Below are 23,776 nucleotides of genomic sequence, written 5' to 3'. Positions count from 1 at the left end.
CAACACTAGCAGCATGACCACCTTGGCCCAGACTAAAATATCCCCTAAACTATTGGACGGCATGAAATTTTGCAGAGATTTATGGTTCCCAGATGACCATAACGTACTTCTTAATGCTAATTGGTCAACGTAAGCACACTGAAATGCTAAGCTAAGATTGTAAAACATTATACCTGCTTAGCATCAGCATGTTAGCATTGTGATTATGTTAGCATGCTCATGTTAGCATTTAGCTCATTCCTGTGCCTGAGTGCTGCCTCACAAAGCCAATCTTATCTGACTTGTGACTTCTCTTCTTGTCAAATATACTCTATTACTATTTTATATTACTATTTTGGTTTACTTAAGGCAGTTAATTAGTGTTAATTAGTAATTAGATTTATTTGACAATGATAAAGGTTAAAACAACATGTCCAGGTATAAAAACTAAAATGGTTGATGATTAATAGAGGAGGAAGCTTATTTTCATAATGGTCTTGATGGGAAAACGAACAGGGAAAATGCTGGGGGGCTAATTTGATAAATTAATTTGTAAAATGTAAACTGAGGTAGGTGTTGCTTTTACCTCCTTTAACCTCTCAACATTTATCCCATTAACATCCTTTTTGTTTGGAAACTGGACTAAACAGTATGTTTCATAATCTCATGGCAGTGTGATTCATGCATATGAATCATATTGTTAAAAAAGATAAAAAGGGGCTTTGGGAAGCTTTGGTTACATAAGACAACCATTTCTTTATTTCTCACCTCAGCTGTACATAACATAAACAAGCAAACACACAGTCTCACACACACACACTCACACATACACACACAAACACACACACACACAGGCCTTAAGAAAATATACAAAACAAATTATGGCTGTTTATACGCCATGTGGGCTGAGCACTGATAATACAGTGGAATGGTAAAAAAAAAAAAAAAGTGAATTATTCATCGTCATCTTCCTCTTCTTCCTCCTCCTCCTCCTCTTCCTCCTCGTCGCTGATGACATACTTCTTAGCCTTCTTGGTGGCCATCTCATCATCGTCCTCTGCCTTTCGTTTGCCCGATCCTTCACCCTCCTGCACAAAACAAAGAACAGGATAGATGAAGCGATAATACGCTGAGTGCAGAGGACATTGTGTACAGCTTGTCAGTACTTTCAGTTTGTCATGTTCCAGTTGAAACTTAACATGACTTTTTGTTTGCAGAAACAGTCAGTGCTGAGTTAAGTGCATATATTAGTCCAGACTAGTATTTCCTGTCTCGTTACATTCACATGAAAGTAATGCATGAAAAGTTGGCTTTTTAATCCCACCGGTGCCCTGCATCACACTGCCCCCTGTCTGTCCTGCAGGATACTACACCTACCTCGTCACTGTCTAGCTTCTTGGCCTTCATCAGCCTCTGGGCTTTGTCATCATCAGAGCCTTCATCGCTGTCTGATGAGTAGATCCTTGCTCGCTCCTCTGGATTGGGTGCAGAGAAAAAAAAATATGTTGTTGACTAGATCTGAGTGATTTCATGAAAATAAAAAAACTCTTCTGGCTCTTGTGAGACAAAACAAAAAGTGATTGTGCCAGATGTCCTCACCTCTCAGGCCTCCTCCTCCCTTGTATTTGCTCTTGATGGCTGCCAGGCTGATGGCCTCCTCGCCCTCCTCCTCGTCATCGTAGCGGTCGGGCTCCAGGTAGCTGCTGCTCAGGCCTCTCTGGTGCTGCTTCTCCCTCATCCTCCTCTGCTGGGACTCTCTGCGGATAGATGCACGCAGACGCTCTTCCTCTTTCTGCAGGGAGAGACACCATTTTTACATTGACAAAGTGCACAATTCCTGTGATAAGCACACCTGTACAATGTATGATAGTGCAACGGTGCTTTAGCAATGGGTGAAGGAAATATTTTATTAGGAGAGAAATGATAAATGATGAGGTGTTATAGGTATTTTAAATATTAGTGCTAGGTATACCATAAGCAAAATTAATTAAGAAATGTCTCGTCAAAGTCTTCACAAATGTCTGTAACATAAACATCTTCTTACAGCTGCATGAACTGCATGAACTCTTCCTTGATCAGTATTTGCTGACCGCCACCTGTACATTTTGGCTGCTCATCAGCTCCAGTCTCGTTAGCCAAAACCCTTTCTAGGCATTCTTCATCTGAATAAGCTGTACTTTTGAAGAAAAAGCTGCTTTGTTGGTTCTATCCAATTGTAATTAGGATGTTCATTGGAAAACAAACAAAAAAACAACAACCTTCTGTTACAGCTCAATGCCAGTACAAATACAACTGGCAAGTACGACTGCTAATGAAGAGCGAAGCCACGCGCGACGGTAATTATATAGATTCTCTATGTGCTCCACCAGCTTCTACACATCATGCCAAACTCAGACATTCTACACTGATACATACAGTGATGATTATAAAGCATTTAGCATGACCTGCAGTAGCACCACGCTGCCTTTTTTTTTTTTTTTTTTTTTTTTTAACCAGGTCCTGTCACTCTGTCTCAGCCGAGCAGAGTGAAATTATACACGATGCCATCGGCGGTGTTTGTTTGGGTTGACAGTTGATATACAACCAGCCCCCGAGACTTGCTGACACTGTTTCCACTTCACTGACCACTGCGTGACCTCATTATGTAAGCACGTCAGGTTATGTCTTTATGTAACCGCGGACGATTGCTTGTCAACAAGTGGGCCTCATGTGATCTTTTTTTGGTCCCCGTGGTGACAAAAGCATTCTCAGACAGAGCTGAGGAAAGACAAACAGAACAGAGCAGAGGACATAAGAGAGTGCGAGCGTGTTACCTTGATCATTTCGTTACGATGCGACTCGGGATCCCGTCCGGCCATGGGAAGGATCCTGATCTTCTGTGTCTTGGAGCAGCGGTCAGCCAGAGACAGGGTCATCTTCCTGTGGGTGGCGCTGTCTGTGGAGTGGGGCCTGACGAGACACAGGAAACACAAAGAATAAAGGTGACTGTGCTTATTTCCCCAGAGCTTATCTGCTTATTCTTTAAAAACAGAAACTTTTGAGGTCACTTTTAGCCAGTTTATTTCATTTTCAGGTATAATTTGGTCATTTTTTTGGTACCACAGTGATTTGAGGGGAATCAGTTTTTTATTCTGTTTATGGCTGCATAAATATCAACATACTTGCTGCCTCAGCTTTCCCTCCTAAAAATGGCTCAATGTTACTGAAATAGAAAGGACAGTAAAGATTCTCCTAGTGATCAGCTATTATGTAACAGAGGTATTTGCAACTTTGTTGTTGTTTTTTTTTTTTTTTAAAGGAATCAATATGTTGCAATAAATGAGGGAGACTTTTTGTTCGCAGACCAATCTCTCACTTCAAAAGCCCCCTCCTCTCTCTCTTTCTTCTCTGTTCCATTCATTTGTCATGTTGCATAACTCTCCTTTCAAAAAAACATTGCGTCCTAACCATCTGTACCCTGAGCTGCTTCAGCCCTAGTCCTAATCAAAACTCTGTGCTGATGAGAATACTCAATCAGAACGAATGTCAATATCCTGTCCGGGAGCATGGAGGGCCGTTGTGCCATAAAGCAGCTTTGGCCAGTGTCCTACTAGTCCCATGTGGTCTGAGAAGACAGAACATCCAGGTGGACTTGGGGGCGCTAAGAGGCTTACACAGTTCTTATTGTGAGAAACCTGGGCAGCTTGTACAAGGTGATCCAAGGACTTACAGCATAGAGTACATTTCAGAATGGAGCTTGAATGAAGGCTGCTATTGTTGTTGTTTGGAAATAGAGGGGCTTATGTGGCGCATATGCAGACAGAGGAGGAGTATCCCAAACAACTCCACATTTTGCACCTAGCGAGCGTTTGTGTGTGACGTTGTCCTTAATAGCAGCCTGTCCCCGATACAACGATGGTATGTGACTGCATTACCTGAATGTGAGTTTGGTTTTGAACACAGCCTGTCCCTGTAGTCCAGTACCCTGCCGGATGAACAGGTGGTTGTGGTCTCCCTGGAGAGGAGCTTTGTAAACATCAAACACTTCGTTTCCCAGGTGGAGGGACATGCTGTGGCGAGAAGAGCGAGTTTTAAAGCACGGAAAGTACAGAGAGTAACAACCACCAACATCTGTCTTGACTGTAATACACACCTGCCGTCAGACCATTTGACGATACGCGCGTTGCTCTCTCGTGTTTCGTTTCCCTCCTCGTCTTTCTTGGCCCGCCACCGAATAGTGTTCTCCACCTGCGGGAGAAGCAAAAGAAAAAGACTCTGGTCACTCTTTGATAACAAGATAACTTTCACTTTAAAATGTACCGACAGGCATCTGATAGAAAATGAAACACACATTCACGTATACACAAAAGTATACCTTCAGTTTGAGCCTGGTGCGTCCCTCTTCATCCAGCATTTCTTCATCCTCAAACTCATCCTCATAGTATTGAGGATCAAAGGGTCTATAAAGGGCAATCCAATGAAAATCAAATTAAACACACCTCTAAGTTACACAGAGGATTTGAGGGTCATCAGGACCAGACGTATTTAGCTGAACACTATGAACAAAAGTACATTATAAGCTTTAGTCATTTTCTTCCTCACTAGAAATGTCTTTAAAAGTATCAAAAATTCTGTGTTTTCTCATCCCTTTCTATCTTCGCTTTTCTCTATTACAGTGTGTGTTTAAACTGTAGTTTATTGGCAGTGTCAAGGATCTGACCTGGGCTCCACAGACAGGAAGTTAGGCAGCTTAACAAAGTACAGGTCAGATCCCAGGTCAGTGCTGACTTTGGGGATCTCTACTTCGATACGAGTCTCAGGTGCAGGTTCTTCTTCTGCCTGCTCCCCCTCCATCCCATCCTCTGTATCCTGAACACACACACACACACACACACACACACACAGAGAGAAAAGGAAAGAGAACATTTAAAAACAACACTGTATGATTCATTGAGCCATGATAATAGGGATCAGCTCAGAGAGGCTTAGTGAGAGGCTCTGAGAAAAAGAGATTTGGGAAAAAAAAAAAAAGGACTCGGCACGATTTAAGGCTGGATGATCAGCAGAGGAAAGAGAGACAGAGAGCGAGAGGACAGGCAGATAGATACCAGGGGCTGTCCTGGGGTCGGGGGCTTTTCTGCATCGCTGTCTGAAGAGATGTCGTCGGCCTCTCCGAACAGGTCATCTGCTGCTGATTTATTTCCTGTGGGACAGTATAGAAGAGGGACTTTAAACTTTAAACTACATAAGTGCAATAAAAATGCCAACATGATTTCCGAAACATATATTTTTGCTCAGACGGTCTTCTTGCCTTTCTTTCCTCCAATATCACTGTCAGAATCGGAGTCAGAGGCAGCTTTTGCTTTGGTTTTCTGTCTGAGGAAATCGTCTTCGCTGTCGCTACCCTTTGCAGACTCTGAAAAGTAAAAAAAACAAAACTGCATCATATATAACAGCATGACAAATTAACCTGTTATGGTATGAATTTGTGCCGCAGGACATGAACACATCCTGCAGGAAAGTAGAAAGGATCACTACCACATGCAAAAAGTCTAGGAGATAAAGTTAGTCTCATATTAATCTCAGAGTCCTGAGATTAACTCCAGAGCTCAGGATAAAATATTTTACATATGGCTCTAACTCTCTTCCAAAAAATCTAATGTGTTAGGATTAACACGGAGGGTTGGCTCATGATCCGTGGCCTCAAATTATGACACCAGACCCCGGGAGTACCTGACTTTCTGTTCCTTGGTCCCTCGTCATCAGAGTTCTCTCTTTCTTCATCTGAGTAATGTCGTTTCTCCTCCTCATCCTCTGACTGGTCGCTCTTAGCGCCCCTTCCCCATTTCTCATCATCTGACTGGTTCTCCCTGCCAGAAACTTCTCCGTCAGAGTGAGGGGTGCCGGGTCCCGACTGCGGAGTCCCAGGATCACTGTGCACACTGGTTTGAAACAGACACGTTAGAGAAAAATAGTATCAGCGAATAAAAATCTGCCAGTCTGAAACATGAATGATGATTTGACTTCATTGACGCACAGTCACAGAGCCGGTAGAGCGACCTCCTAATGTCAACACAGGTTAGGCTAAAACCGTTCATGGTCGGAAAGTCACCCAAGATGGAGGAATAACTTACATTTGTTGATTTGTTAAGTTATTTAAAGAATTAGTCAAGCAGAACACAAGTCAATAATGATTAGAATTGATTAATTATTTTTGCCTTTATTAGTCAGCTGACGGACAGGACATGAAGGGGAGAGATAGAGGGGTATGACACGCAGCAGCTGGAGTCAAACGGGAATTTTAATTGATGGCTTATTTATTTAAACAGATGCACATTCACAGTTTTCAGCTTCTCAAATGTGAAGCTTTTCTATTTTGTGTTTTTTAATGTAAAATGAATATTTTTGGTCTTTGGACTGTTGATTTAAAAAGAAAAACTACTGAATATGTCACTTTGGGGTCTGAAACTAGTGATCTGGCGTTAGACATTTTATGAACTAAATGTTTATTTAGAAGAAAATAATCAGTGTTGTCAACAAACCCCATGAAAAACAAACCCAACAATGTGTTAGTCTGTCTTTCTATACTTTCTGATTTCCCCAGCCTGTCAGCCCCAAACCCATTTATTGCTACTTAAGATGTAGATCTTTAAAAAAAAAAAACAGGTGGTTCATTTGTAAAAAGAGATAAGAAATTTCCTTTAACAGCTGGGCACTGTTGTTTTTAGCAAACAAGAGGAAATAGTGCATTTCTGTGGCCTCTTTGCTAGCAGCAGATTAATATACATTTGGTCTGTTAGTATTTACAGCAGCAGGACGTTGTGTGTGGGATTGACTATGTGTAATTTTCTGAATCAGCACCAATATCATGTCCCCTTCCAGCATCATCTCATGTTACCTCAATTAAACAATGAGTCACATCAGCGTGTGTCATCTTACCTTCTGTCTGAGCGGACGCTGCCCCTTTCAGAGTGAGGGCTCCCTGCTCCAGACATTCCACTGCCAGCTGGGCTTCCACCATCAGACCGGTGGCCCCCGTCTTCCTCATCTTCATCGTCATCTCGATGGCCGCGCTCTGAGCCGCTGTGCTGCTCCGCGTCAGAGTGATCGTTGTCCCCCTGGTCCGAGTGCATGCTGGCGTCCGACTGATTGCCTGACCGCTCCGACTGGTTGTCGCTGCCGCTGTGTTGACTGTGTTGCTCATCCTCGCTGTCGTCTCCAAACAGCTCCTGATAGGTAGAAGGGAAGGACAGTAAGTTTAGCTGGTTTTTAGATCTATCGTCTAATATGGCTGATGCTTGAAAATAAGCATGAAAGGAGGGCTGTGGATTTTGTCCCCTATCACTTCCATTGTAAGCACAGTATGAAGGGATCTCTTAATGGTCCGTATGAGCAGGAGGGATGATTACAGTATGAAAAACATGTCAACGTTCATTTGGGCAGCTGACTTTTGTTTTAGGTCAGACTTGAAACCATCCTTAAAGCTCAAAATGTTCCATTGTCCTTGAAAACAATGACTTCTTGAATGGGAAGATGTAGATGGGAGCCAATATGTTCTAGAGAGATTATTTCCTGGTGGAGACTTCCATTCTCTTTAATGTCACTGATATGAAAATGCAGGCACGTTAAAGTAAGAATGTAAGACATGTTCATTTATTTCTTGCCTTTACACCTTATATTAGGGTGATTGATGGACAGAGCTCAAGCTAGCTGGCAGTGTGTTCGAATGGTCTTTACTCTTAAACCTCCAGACCGGAGTTCACACTGCATTTCTGCTTAGTCAGATAAAGGCCCACACCTTATTCATACTGGGCTTTCCTGCCTCCTGGCCTTCATCTTCATCATCATCATCTCGTTCCCGGTCACTGTCGCTACCGCTGCCGGAGGCGTTGCTGGCAGACCGGGGTCTCTCCTGCTCCGAGTCTGAACCGGAGCCAGAGCCGGACTCTGAAAAACAAACTGTACTGTTATTCTTCTGGCACATAGAGGAGCACAGTTCCTCACTTCACGCTGGGTGGACGTTGTGGTTGCTTAGTGACACATTTAAGCGCATTACAATTTGTCTCACTAACTTTAATACCAATCATTATTCCTAAAACACTGCGTGACACACTCTATATGGATAGCTCATTTTCTCACAACACACACTGTGAGCCTTGGTGATCAGAATAGATTACATTGCTTTTTCTAATAAACTATATTACTTCCAGTTCCATTGATTAATGTGCTAATTCTGTAAATTCTCACATTGAAAATATTCCTTTGATCAGTAGCTTTCAAACATAAATGTTTCATCAATTTAAGTATTTGGGTATTGTCATAATGCCACCATTTCCCCACTACGTATCGCAGAAAGGGCAATAATCAGATGAAATGCTGTGGCCAGTGACTTGGTGGAGGAAGTTTATATTTTATTTTACATACAATTTCTACAGTAGATCATAGTTTACCTGAATGTGTTGTTTTGAGATATTTGTCTTAACTGCTCAACAGCAGAAAGCCTTTCATGTTTTACAGTTCTGTTGCTGACACTGCAAGTGAATACTAAGGTTGCGCGATATATTATATAAATTCGTTAACTGTCAGAAATTGTGCCAAACCGTTTATGCTGTGGAAGTTATCCCTTCATAATCTCTGGGTGTTGTGGGGTATTGTAAGCAATGTTTGTCAGGTATTCAATTCACTTGACCAAAAGTTAGTTATTTGTTCTGTAAACTATCAAAATGTCTTGTTTTGTCCTGACCAACCGTCCACCACCCAGATATTCAGTTTACTATCATAGAGGACTAAAGAAAACAAAATATTTACATTTTAGAAGTTCAAGTTCAGGTTTTTTTGTTTTGTTTTTCAGAAGTGTACTCAAAACTATTAATCAGTTATCATCAACATAGTTAGAAATTAATTCAATAGTTGGCAACTAGCTAATCAATTAAATCAACAAATCCTTAAAGCATTTAGCTGTGATGGCCAGTGAGTTTGGTAGAGGTGGTTTAGATTTAGTCTTACATATCATTTTCTACAATAAATCCTGGTTTACATGGAGTTGAATTGAGATATTTGTCTTAACTGCATATTTTATGTCTGTGAATATGTTATATATCAGATATAGGGACATGTTAAAATACTTTAGGTTAAATGCTTTTTTTGTTGAAACTGCTGCTTGCATTAGTTATTTATCTGTGTAAAAGGAAAATAAATGTGATGACAGTGATGCAATGGCTGGTTAATTGATTAAATCTTGGAATATAAGTTAACAGCTGATCAGGAAATGTGCTTGAGTTATAAAAAAAAAGGTCTGTTACTGCATTCACAAGCGAGACGATTTAAGGAGGAGTTCAATCCGTTTCATAAAGATGCAATTTTAGCCAGCTAGCTGGTTACTACTAGCTAAAATAAAAGGTTAAAAGATCGGATATCACAAAATTATGCTGGTTCCTAACAAAGCAAGTGTTTAGAAAGCACACTGGAGTTCATGCAGGCGAGACATGACTGTGTAACGACGTTACAGTTTCCCTGATCACCGTTTAGCCAACGCTAAAGCTAAAATCACGTAACAAACAAACAATAGCTTTCAGGCTGATATCTAGCTACAAGTTACCTCTCTGATCATTGTCGCTGTCTCCATCACTCCCGAACAATTCATCCATGTCCGCCATTTCTTCCAAACTGTAGTAATAATGTGACCTACAGGAAATGAAAGCAGAGCTTCGAGAAAACGTTTTTGTTTCCGAGGTCAATCGATTGACCAAGAGGGAGCTGCTGGCGAATTATCGCGATGTTAGGGTTCAGGTTAAGGTTAGGATTAAAATCTCACGAGAGTTTCGCGAACCGTCCCTATGTTTGATAGGCTGCTCTTATAATACGTCCATGATCCAATCTAGCACCAACCCTGCTGTAGTGAGCTTTAACTGCCACACGGAGGCGGTCATTTTACATGTTTGACACATTTCTCCAACTGAAATATTTTCATATTTATAGACAATTACGGTTTGTGTAGGAATTATGGCTACTATTGACAATAAACAATGATATTTAAACTGTACTATATTTCTTATTTACACTGCTCTTGCATTTTAACATATTTATATATCCCATTTCTCAGCATTATTATTTACATCGTTGTTATATATTGTAGTATGATGCACATATTTTTTTTTACATAGTTCTTATTTTTCTTATAATTTCTTGAGTATCACAAACGTATAACTCCAACTGGAATACATTAGTATTATAATTATTGAGGCTTTAATGCACATTTGTGCCCACACTGAAAGAGTTATTGATCGCTGTAATTGTTCCTTCCGGCCATATTGACCATAGAGAGATATCTTCCTAACACAATGTCATGGGGTTGTTTTATTTTATTACAGATTATCAGTTATTTTTTTGGTAATGCTTTATTTTACAGGTCCCTTAATTTTATACTAACTTCCTACTAACTAAGTAATTCGCAGATATTTAACAGATTTTATAGAATGGGTACCAACTAAACCAACCTCACAGTTTTTTCATTTTTTCCTCGTAATTTGTCAAGTCAAATCAAGTCAATTTTTATTTGTATAGTCCAATATCACAAACCACAAATTTGCCTTAGGGGGTTTTACAGTCTTTACAGTGGGAACAAATGGAAGAAACCTCAGGAGGAACAACAGAAGAGGGATTCCTCTCCCAGGATGGACAGACATACATTAGGACAAACAAGATGACAAAATTATAGATGGATTGATAACATATTGGTACCTAATTGCACCACCCTTTCTGTAAAATATCCTAAAAATGTACCATTACCTGCAAATTACTCCGAAAATCAGTATTTCAGAACATTTTGAATGACTGTCTGTGGTTGGTAATTGATGTATTGGCACTTGCAGGTTGTATCTCAGTGTGTGTATTTGTAGTATAAGCGTGATAGTGGTGCTACAGAGGTCCCTTTAATTAAATTTAGTCCAATGTTTCAGTTAAATCTGTTAATTTATCAGTCACACAAATAACAGAATACAATGAGTAGGTTGTGTTTCTCAAAGTTGTGTTTTGTTGAAGGATTTCGCTTCTGCTGTGATGTTGTTTTTTATATCTGTGTTATGCTCCATGATGTGATGTGCAGATCATCTGCTTAATTAATGATTGTGTGTGCATCATTAGGTTCCCTAGTGACAGGCATTGTCAAGTCGAGGGAGGATGGGTAAAGCTGTTCTGTAGTAAATTATATGTTGTAAAATTTTGTGCATTTATGGCTGTGTGTGATAAACTGTCATTGTCAGCAGAAACAGTAATCTTATATTAATGTTTATTTGTTATTATTTATTTTTTGAAAGCTTTGTATCACTGTAGCTCGCCCTATAGTAACCTGAGCAGATGGTAGGTTGCAGTTAGGTGAAGCTGCTGAGAATGTAAAAGGCCAGTCACTTTTGTTGTTTTTCCCGGGGGTCATTTGTGCCTCTGTTTCATTAATATTCTTGTAAATAAATGCTTCTTTAACATCCCATTTAAAGTTTTCCAGTGCCAAGCAGCATCTGCCCTTTATATGGCCTGGTGGCACTACAGGAGGATTATAAAAACAACATAATTTGTGACTGATTTAAAACACTCATTATTGAGTATCACAGACTTATAAGTCCCAATTGGAATACATTAGTATTGTAATTATTGAGTCTTTAATGCACATTTTATCAACTGCAGGTTTATTAAAATCATCTGATTTCCTTGGTATATACTTGGGTTGGGGTTCACATTTTTTCAAGTCTGTGTCAAAACAACATTGAAAGACGTGATCGCTTTAATTGCTCCTTCTGGCCAAACTAGCCATAGAGACATTCCTTCCTGACACAATTCAAATGTAAGTAACGAGGGAAAAAATCCACAGTCCTCGCTCTGTGCTAAAATGCACTCTAAAGTTCAGCTGAAGTTAATATGAGGCTTCAACAGTCAAGTTATAGTCTTTTTAGTAAAAAATCCCCTTTTTGTTTTTCCTTGCTCAGCTGCAGTGGAGAGATAGTAATGCAAAGATGTTTTTAAAAATATAAATGCTGCAACTTTTGCAAACAATGATTTGTCAAACCACAAAAGTTTCATATTAAATACAGTTTAACTTTGGAATATATTTTGTCATGGAACAAGGTCAGTGATTTTGACCCCCATCTCTTACATAGGAAGGGATATCTTCACAGCCAGTAATAACAGGAGAAATGACTGAATGGATCAATAACTCTTTCAATATATGGGCATATAGGTATTGTTTTAAGACAAACGTGTAAAAATGTGAACCTATCCTTTATTTATGTCCATATGTCAGAAGCCTTCTGACCACTGCTATACACTCAGCAGTTAGTGGTGTTTTAGTTGGCAGATGCTGAGACAGTGAGTCTCATCTTTCCTACACCCACGCTAGGCTAAACTGTAAATGTCTATAATGTCTGTCATATGTTCCAGGTTTTCTGGACAGCCCCCAGAATTAGCCATTTCCCCCCCGACACAAAACCAACATCTGAGTGACAGAATGAACAACTGACATCTCTCAGCAAAAGTCTGCAAAACATATTTGTAGTAAACCATGTCTTTGCCTTTAATCATTATGTATTAATGCATGGACAGGTATCTATCTGTATCTGTGGTGTAAAGCTGGTTTAAAATAGCAATAAGGAAGTCTTCCTCTCTGTACATTTCAACTGCTTAAGCTGATTACTATCGTCCATCTAATTCAGCAATATAGGCTATTGATGTATGTTTCAGCACCCACATCTGTTCCCAGAGTTTTTCTGTTACATGCAAAGCATCGTGTTACAGTGCACATATTATGTGAACCCGAGAGGGTACATGAAATTCTATCTTCACTATTGTGTAACAAAGTGTACTGAAAAGAAGATGAGCTGGCCTTGATCTTTACAATCAGGGGTTATGTCAGGTTTTTAGTGTAAACAATGAATGTTGTGTGTGTGTTTGTGTGAGAGAGGGACAGAAATATGGAAAGAGAGAGAGATTTTAGTTTAATGTGTGAAAAAGAGATCTGGTGAAAAGGAGTGGTAAAGTCTGCACTCTAGGTGTACACAGAGATGCAAGACAGAATAATCTGTGTATATGTATGAGTTTTGGCTTTTGTGTGTATGTGTGTATCTGTCTGTCCTCCCAGGTCTCTGAGGTGTTTTGTAGTCCAGTACTTGGTGGCCTCAGGAAGCTCCTTGATGTCTTCTCTGATTCACAGACCTTACTAAAAACATTTTTACATGGAAAGACCTCTGAAACCCCTCAACCTATTACACTTAATTTACCTAATATTATGTGTGTGTACTTAATTACTTCATTTGAATTACTATCCTTCTGTTTCTTCATATTGTACTGTAATTCTACTACTGCCACTTCAGCCCACTCTATATACAACACCTACCTGTTAGCTTTATTTATACAGCCCTTATCACAAATCACAAATTTACCTCAAGGGGCTATTTAATCTGAGCAACATATGACACCCTCCATCCTTAGATCCTCAATTTGAATGAGGATCTAAGGATCCCCTTAGATCCTCATTCATGGGAAAAAATGGAGGAAACCTCAGGTCAACTTGATCATCCTCACTGATGATCAACGATGACCTACAATGATTCATATTATGATGATCATTATCATTATAGGTGTGTGTCTTGAGTTTTTCCTTATCCGTATCTAGAGTTTAAGAGCGTTGTTTTATGTTGCACACTTTGCAAAGGCCTCTCAGACAAATTCATGATTTTAGGGTATGTATGTAAATTGCCCTGATTCGACGTATTACTCTATTAAGTGTGATCTGTGGCTTTCTTCATTAATTTGATCAAAACTAAACTATCTATTTATCCATCTCAGCTCACAATAGTGTAGTTGTGAGTAGTTTGACAAAATAAATGAAAACCTTACTAGCCTTTTTCTGGGGCTTTCAGCTGTACCTTCTGGTCTTCATGGGCGGATTATCATTAATGTGTCACATAATATGACGTGCCGCTGTGTGTCAAAGTTGCCATAATGAGTTATAGTTAAGCTATCATTCAGGTCTGAATAAATGGTTTCAAATAATTATAGTAATGAAATTGTTTGTATTGGCAATCAGGCCTACTTTAAATGATACAGATAAGGCTTTTCTTAGACTGTAAGAATGTGTTAAAGTAGTCATGTTGCCAGCAAATCATTTTACTTTGTCTTATTTTACTTACCTACCTTTGCTGCTACCTGATTGGTTTTTCTAGATAAAAGAGGCGGGCTCATGTACACCATTGGTTTACGCAGGGAAGACTCTCCGTCTATTGGTTCGATCAGACGTCAGTCAGAATGCTCTGGTTCTCTTTTCCCCGTGTTACCGCCCTTCGCCTGAGTGAGAAGTCAAGCACTGAAGACATCGCTTTCACTGGGAACACTGGTATTATTTGGAGATTCCTAAGCCCGGCCCCAGTAGCCTCAGGTAAGGAAATGGATAGCTTCGTATGTGTTTTAAAATATGTATGTCAATCTAGGGAACAGACCAGCCGCACAGTTTTACACACTGTCACTCTCTAGCTGGGTGGTTTAGCTTAACGGTTAGCAACTTGAGTCAACTGCAAAGGTTAGCGTGTTAGCCGCTAGATCTCATCGGGCTGTTTCGCATGGTGTACTGCATCCGACAAATGTAGCTAAGTTTCTAAAGTAACCGCTTGGTTTTGCTTTCATTGTGTCTCAGCTAACGAGGGTTGCCTTCCGGTAGACGATGAATAATCATGAACAACATGTTTACTGTCAGCGTGTTAATTTAGCTAACGTCGTTCCGTAGCCCGCTGTGTCTAACGTTACATAGGAGATGGATGAAAGTATTTCATTCAGGGCAGCTAAGTTTCCACGAAATGAACGTAACTTAACTGTTACACGTTGTGTGTAATCTTGGTGTTTCATTGAGTAACGTACTGCATTTATGACCGCGATATAGGTTAATTCTCATGACAGAACTAACGGTAACGTTAACTATTTTCTTATTATTCAGGTATCTGTCATAATCATGGTCCTTGTTATATTGTCGTAAATCGTATGAAGAATGTCGCACCAATTTCATCTCAGCAGCCCATCCCTGTCAGCGCATCAATTTAGCCAGTGTTTGTTTGTCAAAGACAAGGGTTTCAGTGTTTTTAAGGACATATTTTAGCTGGGATGACTCACACTGGTGGTGAGAGCTGGGGAAGATTGTGGATGGAGCAGTGCTACTTCATAGTTAGGTGCAAAGGCCTTTATACCTGTGTCAAAGAGTTTACTGACACACTCCTTGTTCAAGAGGTAATATAAGGGTTTATGTGTGTGTGTTGACGTTAACAAAGGTAGTTTGACCAGCAGTGCTCAATGGTGAATGAAGGGTGTGGTCCCTGTCTTAAGGAGGACGTCTGCATGGGGAAGTGTGGTTTTCCTTTTAAAGCCTGAAGGCAGGTTGCCCCCTTAAAGCTGTGAAGCAGGTATTGTAACTGAGTTGTATGCACTGGTGACTGCTGACAAAGCATTTTTTGGTGATACTGCCCTGCTCACCATGCCACCTCCTGCGGCACAGTATTGCAGAGAAACAGGCTCAACAGATATGATTTGTTTAACCTGCATACCTCAAAGGGGAGAGTGAAACCTAACTGCGAGTGCTCAGTTTCTCTCTAGCTTTTAATAGCCACTGCAGTAAGTAGTGATTGTCATTAGATTTTTAAAAGGGGTGTGGAAGTGTCTTTCTTGAACGTGTATTATTTATATACTAGTCCTTGCCGAGCTGGAAAGCAGGGCACTCCTTGAAATCTGCTCTCATTATATAATAATGTGGTGTGTGTCTGGAGTGTGTGGCAAGAACAGGAGAATATACAAATCATGTGTGTTTGTTTGAGAAACACCCTACTTCCTGCCTGCCGGGTCCTTGCCAGGTCTGTGAAGACTTGCAAGGACAGAAATGTTGATTGTTTTTTTTCCTAAGAGATGGTTTCTGGTAAATTGGAAAAAAAACTAAAAGTCTGGGTGAGATGTGCCAATGCATGTTTAAACATCTGCACTATAACCATTTCCTTAAACAAATTTTATTCTTCCGTCATCCCCATGCTGTGTGTATGTCTTAGTGTCAACATGATCTGTTGCTATCTCTGTCTCCTTCCTGTCTGTTTTCTATCATTTTCTGACACTTACAGCCATCATAAGAGTGCTGCGCACCAATGAAGCATAAAGGAGAGCAGAATAACAACAGGGTGGAAAGAGTAGAGAATAAAATAGAGGAGAGTAGGTGGGAGGAGGAAGTGCAGACTCCAGTCCCTCGGGTGGCAGAGCTGGGTCATTCTAACTATAGTCTTTTTGTGTGTTGTTGAGGCGGTGTGCTATAATAATGTAATAACCAGTCAATGCTTCCTGTTCATCTCTTCGCCGCATATTAACTATTCCTCCTTTCGGCCTCTGAGATGTAAAGTAGCACAAACAACCTGGATATTGATCGTAAGAACCTTTACTTGAAGGACATAAATTTAAGATTTTTTTAACTGCTGAGGATTATATAAGTCAGTGATATCTAGGATGGTGTTTGGTTTGCCACATGCTTAATATGGTCCAAATAATCTTCCAATTTGTCTGTCATCATTACTTTTTTGAAAGAAGACAATTTGACCTGAAACAGGCTCAGACATGTCTCTTAAAAAATGGGTAAACTTCAGTGAATGTAGTGATGACAAAGATGGAAAGAGATGTTTTACATTTCATTTTCCCCTTTTCTATTATGTGATTTCTAAAAGAAAGTGATCAGTATTCTTTAGTGTAACTTAGTTTGATGTTGTTCCTGTGACCTACAGGTCATTTGTTTTGTTGGACATCTAGACAAGCAAGCATTAATTATGCATATTCCAAAGAATAAAAGTGCAAATATTTATTCATGTGTTCACACATAAATACACGTTTTAATTGAAAGCTTGGTTTAACTTTGTAAATGTGATCGTACATCTTACAGCCTTGTTTAAATCAGCCAGATTTGGCCTTTCCCACTGTTTATTGAAAGAAAAAATGAACATCCTGCCTGTCAGCTGAACTTAAATCATGATATTTGTGTCTCTGTCCTTGTGCAATCTTCACAACTATGCATAAGTGTCCAACAGTAGCCAAAGTGTTAAGGTCAGTGTAGGGAAGTCCAAGGTGAGTGTAGAGTTCAGACAGGTTTGCAGTATTATTGGCTTGGAGCCATCTGTTGTTGTCTTGAAGGATTAGCAGAGAAGAGAAGGAGAAAGGAATCAATCAGATTGGACTAATGGATCCTCTCAGTGTCTCCACCTCGTCCCGAGTCCACCCATTATCTCTGTCTGCATGCTCCGTTACTCTCCTGCCTGGACTCTCAAAACTACTGGGCCTCACTCTTAACAGTGGCTGTTTGCTTAGACGTGTTGAATTGCTTGTCAGTGAAGTGGAGAGTGTTTTTGAGAAAATAGGATAATATGATAAATGGTGTTATTTTGGGCTGATCTTGTCATAAGAGCATTATATGTGTGTGTACACGTGTGTGACTTATGTTTATCCCAGTCTGGCCTCTCGACTTCCTCCAGACCCCCGCCAGTAATGTCATCACATCATTGCGCTCTACCCATCAAAGAATTTTTATGGGTAATTTAAGCCAAATTAGACCTTACAATCATGAATCATACTTGAAATAATGCCCAAAGACCCATCTTTACATGCTCATATTGGCTAGTAAATGTTTGACAAGTGTAGAAGTAACTAAAAAAAGATTTGGGCCTAGATCTGAGACTTTTTGGCAGAATACATCAAAATTAGTCTTTCTATGAAACCTAAATTATGGAAACTGGGCACGCTGTGCAGGGATACAGTCATAATCACACTAAAGCCTCCATGTGTTTCATGTCTCTGGGCATGTCAAGGTTTATTCCAAAAGAGGAACAAAACTATCCTCTTTCCAGAGAAACGCGTACACATGTGAACACAGCACGCAACAACGGTGTTGTGGATGCAGGACAATTTTCATATGATTTGGATATATTGGATATTTTTAATCTGTCAGGTGAAGCGTTAAAGTGAAAGCTTATTTGAATGTAAAGATGTGAGTGTTGTTTAGTGCTGTGTTCATAGTTTTCCTCTGTAAGCATATATATATATATATATATATATATATATATATATATATATTGCAGTGTTACATTTTATTTACATTATTTTACAGCCTGACATTTTCATTTGGGCCAGATTTTAATGTCTATTTATATCATTTCAATACCTAAAGGCGACTGACTGCACCGAGGTGGAGCGGTGCGGTGCCAGTCTGGATCAGCAGGTGTTGACAGTCGGCAGATAAAATGTGTAAAGATTCTAATCCTAAGTCTTCAGACGCAGTCACTCGAACGTCAACACAAGGGAGACGTACTGGTTAATAAACAGAATAAGGAGAGAGAGGTTTGTGGTGTGAGAGTGCACCGGACAACTGAAATGGAAGAAAAGCTGATTGAGCTGTAAAGACAATCAATGTCAACATAAAATCAAAGAGCCGACCAGGACCTGAATTTAGCTTTGTTTTACAGACTTCACTCATCTCCAGTTCCCTCTTGCCCACACCTCTCCATCCAGGATCTCACCCAAACTCTGTGCTTTTATTCTTCTTTTTTTTGTCTTGTTTTGGTACAAGAACACGCGATAATTGGTGTTCTTGGAGGGATTTACAAGGTGGTGTACCGCCAGAACTCCAGTCATTACTGACCAGTTGTTTAATGTGCTGTCTGTGTGATTACTCACTCGGAAGGTTTGTGCTCCGTCCTGACTGTCAAAGACTAAAAATCAGCACCAGTTGGGGTGGAAACAATCTTTATGTGTTGTCTGTCCAGACTTTGTAGGTTCAGCTAGTCTTCAGCTTTGTCCCTACTATCTTTACCTGTCACCATTAGTTTCATTTCATTGCAGCTTGAATAGCTGATCGCCTTCCTCACAGTTAGCTGTGTTAATATCCTGAAGTAGCAATGTACAAGACCTCATTGCACTTCTGACTCTGTTCTCCATGATCTGATTGAACCGCTGTACAGTAGAACATTAGGGTGACATTATCATTGTAGATCATTATATTCATTCTTTGATTAAAGCCATCAGCGCTGACATTTTAGCGCAGCTTCCTTTGCTGGCACACAGGCTTGTGAATGCCCCCGCTACGACTCTAAAAATCATTTCAGATTAAACGTGGTTGTTGTAGAGGTCTAATGGAGAAGGTGAGGGGAAGAATTAGGCCAGGACAGAGCTTGGATTGTGGTGATGAAGAACTGAACAGCGTGAGAGATGCAGACAGAGACACAGACTGTTCAGGGAACTCCTCTGAACTGGAGAAATCACTCAGGCAGCTCCGGGGAAATGGCTTTAAATGTTTAAAGAATCCTTGGCTAAGCCACAGAGGTGAAACACAGACTATTCACAGTTTTCTGCTGTCACAGAGTTTAGAAACGGTGTTGTATTTCAACATTGACATGAATCAGTTGGACTGATGGGATATGTTTGTGTAATCTAAAGCATTTACAGGTACCCACTCGCATAGTAAGGTTCTTCAGCTCAATAACCAGCAATTAAGTGCTTAGGCCTACACACATAGATGTGGTTGACTATAGCGTGAGCAGACCATTTGGGAAAGTACAAGTTTAGGTTTAAATGTCTGTACAGTAAGTGTATGTGAGTGATTAGGACTAAGACCATCTGTGGAGTCCTGCAGGGAATCTGGAAATCATGAGGTCATATTTTGTTCGGACTGTGGCGTGGGAGAGGCAACTGAAGGCTGAGGCCTCTTCATTTACTTTGAGAGGATATACAGTCACTCCCTAACTCATTCTCTTATTTTTGTTTAAAGCTTTATTTAATCTTAATTGAATCTTCTTTCATTTTTCTCTGAAGTTGATAACGGTGTCTAAAGTTTGCTTACAGGAAGAGTTGTCAGTGACCATCCTGGGAGTGGTCAGATGTTTTTTTTTTTTTTTCTGAGTCTGAGAAAGTTCTTCCTTTGTTCCAGCTGTGTGTGTGTGTGTGTGTTACATCATTGCAAAGCGTTATTATGCAGCCCAGCTGTGCTTCACTATGGTTTCACAGAGATAAACAATGCTTATCTCATTTTACAAGATATAATTGAATTTGATTGTTTTAGTCAGCAAAATGAAAAGGTAATTGTATGCCTCATCTCTCATCATGAATGTTTATTTGTCTGTGTGTGTGCCATCGTTTTTTTTTTTTTTTTTTTAGGTAGTGTCTCCCTGGTTTTGAAGCAGCGAGCCTGAGAAGCAACAGTGTGACTGTGGTCTGCTGTCCAGTGTTGTTTAGCAAGCTATAGCCGGCACCATGGCACTGTCGTACAAGAAGGACCTGGACAAGTACAAGGATCTCGACGAAGATGAAATCCTCAACAAACTGTCGGCGGATGAACTGAAACAGCTGGAGACAGCCCTCGAGGAGATGGACCCTGAGGTCAGGGCTCGGTGAGGGTTGGAGGAGCTCCAGGGCTCTTTAGTGGGAAGGAGTTTCTGTGGGCAAGGGAGCATGTTGGGAAATGGCCAGTGTCACAATAGCCTCAGTAGAATAAAAATCTTTTCAATCGTTTAAAGTAGGGGGCACATCTACAGTTTTAGATAAGCCCCTATTTTCAAAAACCAGATTGCTTTCCTGGTGTAGTTAGTTTCTAGTGTCATATAATATAAATAATAGAGAATGACATACACCAGAATGTATAGGATATGTGTCATCACTATTGAACTTCCTGAAATGCATTGACCGTCACAAATTAAAATCCAAGGGAGGAATTTTCCATTGTAACTTCTAACTGCAACCCCCCAGCTCCCAGCCTCCATGGTTGGGAAAATAATTTAAAGGGTCTGAGCTACAACAGCTCTGTCAGCAGGCTGCTAAGTGTTTGTATGTTTATTTGTAAACAGAGATAGAGAGTATAAAGAAATACACCACAGCCCCTGCTTGTTTTATTTATTTTCTATCTAAACTGAGTGAGACAAATCACCCCACTCAAGGCCCACAGGAAACGGTCAGCAGCAGTGGGAAAATTTTAACTTTTAGATACACAGTCCTTTGGTTTTCAGTTCAATTTGATGAATAAAAGTTGAATTTTATGTGTTCACTCTGGAAAAATAGTAGTTTTGTGACCAAAAAGAAGTGGAACATTTGGCTTTAATAGCTGCAGTGCGCCCGTGCTGGTCAGATGAACTATTTTAACACATCCTTGTTCACCGCCCCCAACTTTTCCCTCACCTTCAAATGGTCAACAATTGGTTGTGTTTTTATGTTAGGTCTTTTAAGCCATATGTTTTTGGTTGACATGCATCAGGTTAAACTAGTTCATAGTGTGTAACTCAGTTGGCACTTCAGACCGATGCATCGACTCAGAAAGGCGCGGGGGGGGGTATTCTCATCTAAAGTATATTAGTATTAATCTTGTTACATATATTTTGTTTTTATAGGTGGCAGTTACAATCAAGCGCACCTGCAGAGCAGCCACCCCACACTAAATTGATAATAAGAACCTACATGAGTCTTATATTTTACCTGTAAGACTGATGTGAAAATGTCAGATTTCCACACAGTCAGAGAAATAAAAAGTTTGCGTCAGTTCTCTCCTTACGGCTGCTGACAGCACTGTCAGCTGGACAGTTGATCACACTGGACGGTAGAGAGGCAATGGTCGAGATGCTGGTACGCATCTATTTAAATAGTAGTTTAGCGGACTTTGCTACATTTAACACCAGGGCTGAGTGCTTGGAGCAGGAAACACACTTGCTCTGCGTTGCACTGTCCTCTCTTTCCATCATCCCTCTCTGTTTCCATCAGTTATGTATTTAGGTCATTCAGAGACAAGAATCTGTCAAAGTTTACAGCCTTTCACACTATCATGCTGTGATACTCTATGTATAATGATTTAGCGACTGATGCATCGACTCAGCGACTTCAAGGGAGTAGCCCTAGTATTTTGTTTGGAGTAGACAGGCAATTTTTTCAACCTTTTTCCACCTTCTACACTATTCTGAAAAATGCTTTCAGAGCAGAACAGTCAACAAATAAAAAATAAAATTATTAATGTAAAAAAAATGATAGGTAGAAGACAAAGTAGTGAGTTAAAAGTGACAAGACCAGGAATGTGCAGACACATAAAAACTCAAAAATGTATGCTGGAATTAGACCATGGAAGTGCTTTAAAAGTAATGAATAAAACCTTAAAGGGGACCTATTATGCTTTTCCTTATTTTCTGTCATATATATAATGGTACAATGTCGGATGTTCATATTAAACGTGGTCGAAGTTTCAAATAGTGAGGTAAACATATGTAGAAGCAATCCCTGTTAGCAAAAAGCACTGGCTTCAGACTGCTCTAAATGCTTGGTTTCCAACAGTTTTTTATACTTTCAGCCCAGGCCGACGTCAACTTGTGACAGATTTCTTTATATGATCATCTGCTCCACGCACAGCGCGCGTGTTAACTGTTCCGCTCTGCTATCATTATAGCATTTTTACATTGTTTGGGGGGCAGTCACACTGAGCCATGACTTGAGTCTAACTGATCCGCTGAACAAGGAGCTCCAAATATCTCCATATGTTGTTCTGTCACCCGGTTTTTAGTGCTACTATCAAAGCTCTGCTGATTTGGTGACGAGCACAATTATTCACAATAAAAGTCTCCCGTTATTTAGTCATTTAAAAGCTTTCAATTTGAAGCAGCAATGGCAGGAAATGTTGGGTTTTCATCAGCAGTAACTTAACACAACTCCAATACGTGCTGAGAGCAATCAGCAAACAGTAAAATAAGACATATCTTATCGCACTGAGCTGAGGGGATAAGGAGTTTTTCAAACTGTAAATCATGCAAAGCTACTCCAGTAGAGTCCAAAAATGAAAATATAGAACTGAAAATTAGCATAATAGTTCCCCTTTAAAATGATATGGAAACAGATTCAAAGAAGCTTGTTAGTTCCCTTTAGGTATCTGGCTTCAGCATTCTGTATAAAAACCTCAGCATTCTGTATAAAAACTTCATATCAACACACATGTATCTTCAGAGAGCTATTGACATGCCATGGGACAGAGCCTGACTATTTTACCTGTATTTTTGCTTCCTGATATAGAAATGTTCTAATAATTTGTTTTACAAATAGCATACAGACTTGCATTATTTACCAATATACTAAGCGTGTCTACCCTTTTTATAGACAGAAGACAGCAAGTCTATGGTGAGTGTATTGAAGTCAGTTATCAGCTGACTCATCTAATGTGTCTCCTTGTTACCTACAGAATGCTCTTCTCCCGGCGGGTATGCGTCAGAAGGACCAGACGGTGAAGAAAGACACGGGACCATTCAACAGGGATAGCCTCCTCAGATACCTGGAGAAGGAAGCCATCGAGTACAAGGACAGAGAGGATATTGTGCCCTTCACAGGGGAGAAAAAAGGTGTGTGTTTGTCGACATTTGTCCATAAAATAGCTCCAAACAACACTTTAAGTTATATAAAATAAAATAAAAGTTTTTGAATTATTGTTAATGCTTGTTTTGAATGTTGTGTGGCATTTTGACTTGCAGTGAACCTCAATTCTTATAGTTTTGACAAAGATAAATGCAAAAATTAATAAAAGCCACAAAAGTCAAGTATTGTTGTAGAAATCATCACTGGAAACTTGCCAAGTTCCAGGAGGGGTGTTAGTGCATGCACAGGCAGTAACAAGGTGCTATCTCATGTTAGCATTGTATTTCTCAGGGGATGGAGAACCGAGGTGTGTTTGTGTCTGTATCAGCAGTACAGACACATAGCAGTAATTACTGTTCTGCTGTCTTTGCAGGCGTTATTAATGCATGTCTGCTCTTATGCA

General features: G+C 40.0%; 2 protein-coding genes across 5 annotated transcripts in view; one reads left to right on the top strand and one right to left on the bottom strand.

The window, feature by feature from the left end:
* Positions 1–700: 700 nt before the first annotated feature.
* leo1 (LEO1 homolog, Paf1/RNA polymerase II complex component) lies at positions 701–9,709 on the bottom strand. The gene is made up of 14 exons (XM_067584950.1): positions 9,557–9,709; positions 7,757–7,905; positions 6,898–7,187; positions 5,692–5,900; positions 5,270–5,374; positions 5,067–5,161; positions 4,679–4,827; positions 4,334–4,418; positions 4,112–4,206; positions 3,894–4,028; positions 2,793–2,928; positions 1,579–1,771; positions 1,357–1,454; positions 701–1,067 (listed from the first exon to the last, which is right to left on the bottom strand). Exons 1-14 carry the CDS (start codon positions 9,612–9,614, stop codon positions 933–935), a joined length of 1,932 nt encoding a protein of 643 aa, XP_067441051.1. The 5' UTR covers positions 9,615–9,709; the 3' UTR covers positions 701–932.
* Positions 2,942–23,776, top strand: part of tmod2 (tropomodulin 2) — a 30,118-nt gene continuing 9,283 nt past the window's right edge. The window contains exons 1-3 of one of the 4 annotated variants that reach the window (XM_067584968.1): positions 2,942–2,960; positions 20,158–20,379; positions 23,204–23,360. In XM_067584968.1, the coding sequence (XP_067441069.1) occupies positions 20,254–20,379; positions 23,204–23,360 (283 nt within the window). In that variant the 5' untranslated portion in view covers positions 2,942–2,960; positions 20,158–20,253. Of the gene's footprint in view, positions 2,961–14,243; positions 14,381–20,157; positions 20,391–23,203; positions 23,361–23,776 lie in introns of those variants that run through there. The other 3 variants (XM_067584960.1, XM_067584985.1, XM_067584977.1) reach the window with 3 other exon arrangements.

This window comes from Thunnus thynnus, chromosome 1, assembly GCF_963924715.1.
Source record: "Thunnus thynnus chromosome 1, fThuThy2.1, whole genome shotgun sequence".
NCBI classification, from domain to species: Eukaryota; Metazoa; Chordata; class Actinopteri; order Scombriformes; family Scombridae; genus Thunnus; species Thunnus thynnus.
This window is presented reverse-complemented; position numbering and strand designations above follow the sequence as displayed.

Bases quoted from the DNA above. Each gene is read 5' to 3' on its own strand.
- leo1 (XM_067584950.1), bottom strand. From the start codon at position 9,614: ATGGCGGACATGGATGAATTGTTCGGGAGTGATGGAGACAGCGACAAT. The intron at 5,162-5,269 runs GCAAGAAGACCG...ACTGTCCCACAG, and splicing joins TGATATTGGAGGAAAGAAAG to GAAATAAATCAGCAGCAGAT. The intron at 1,068-1,356 runs GTAGGTGTAGTA...TGTTTTGTGCAG, and splicing joins AGAAGCTAGACAGTGACGAG to GAGGGTGAAGGATCGGGCAA.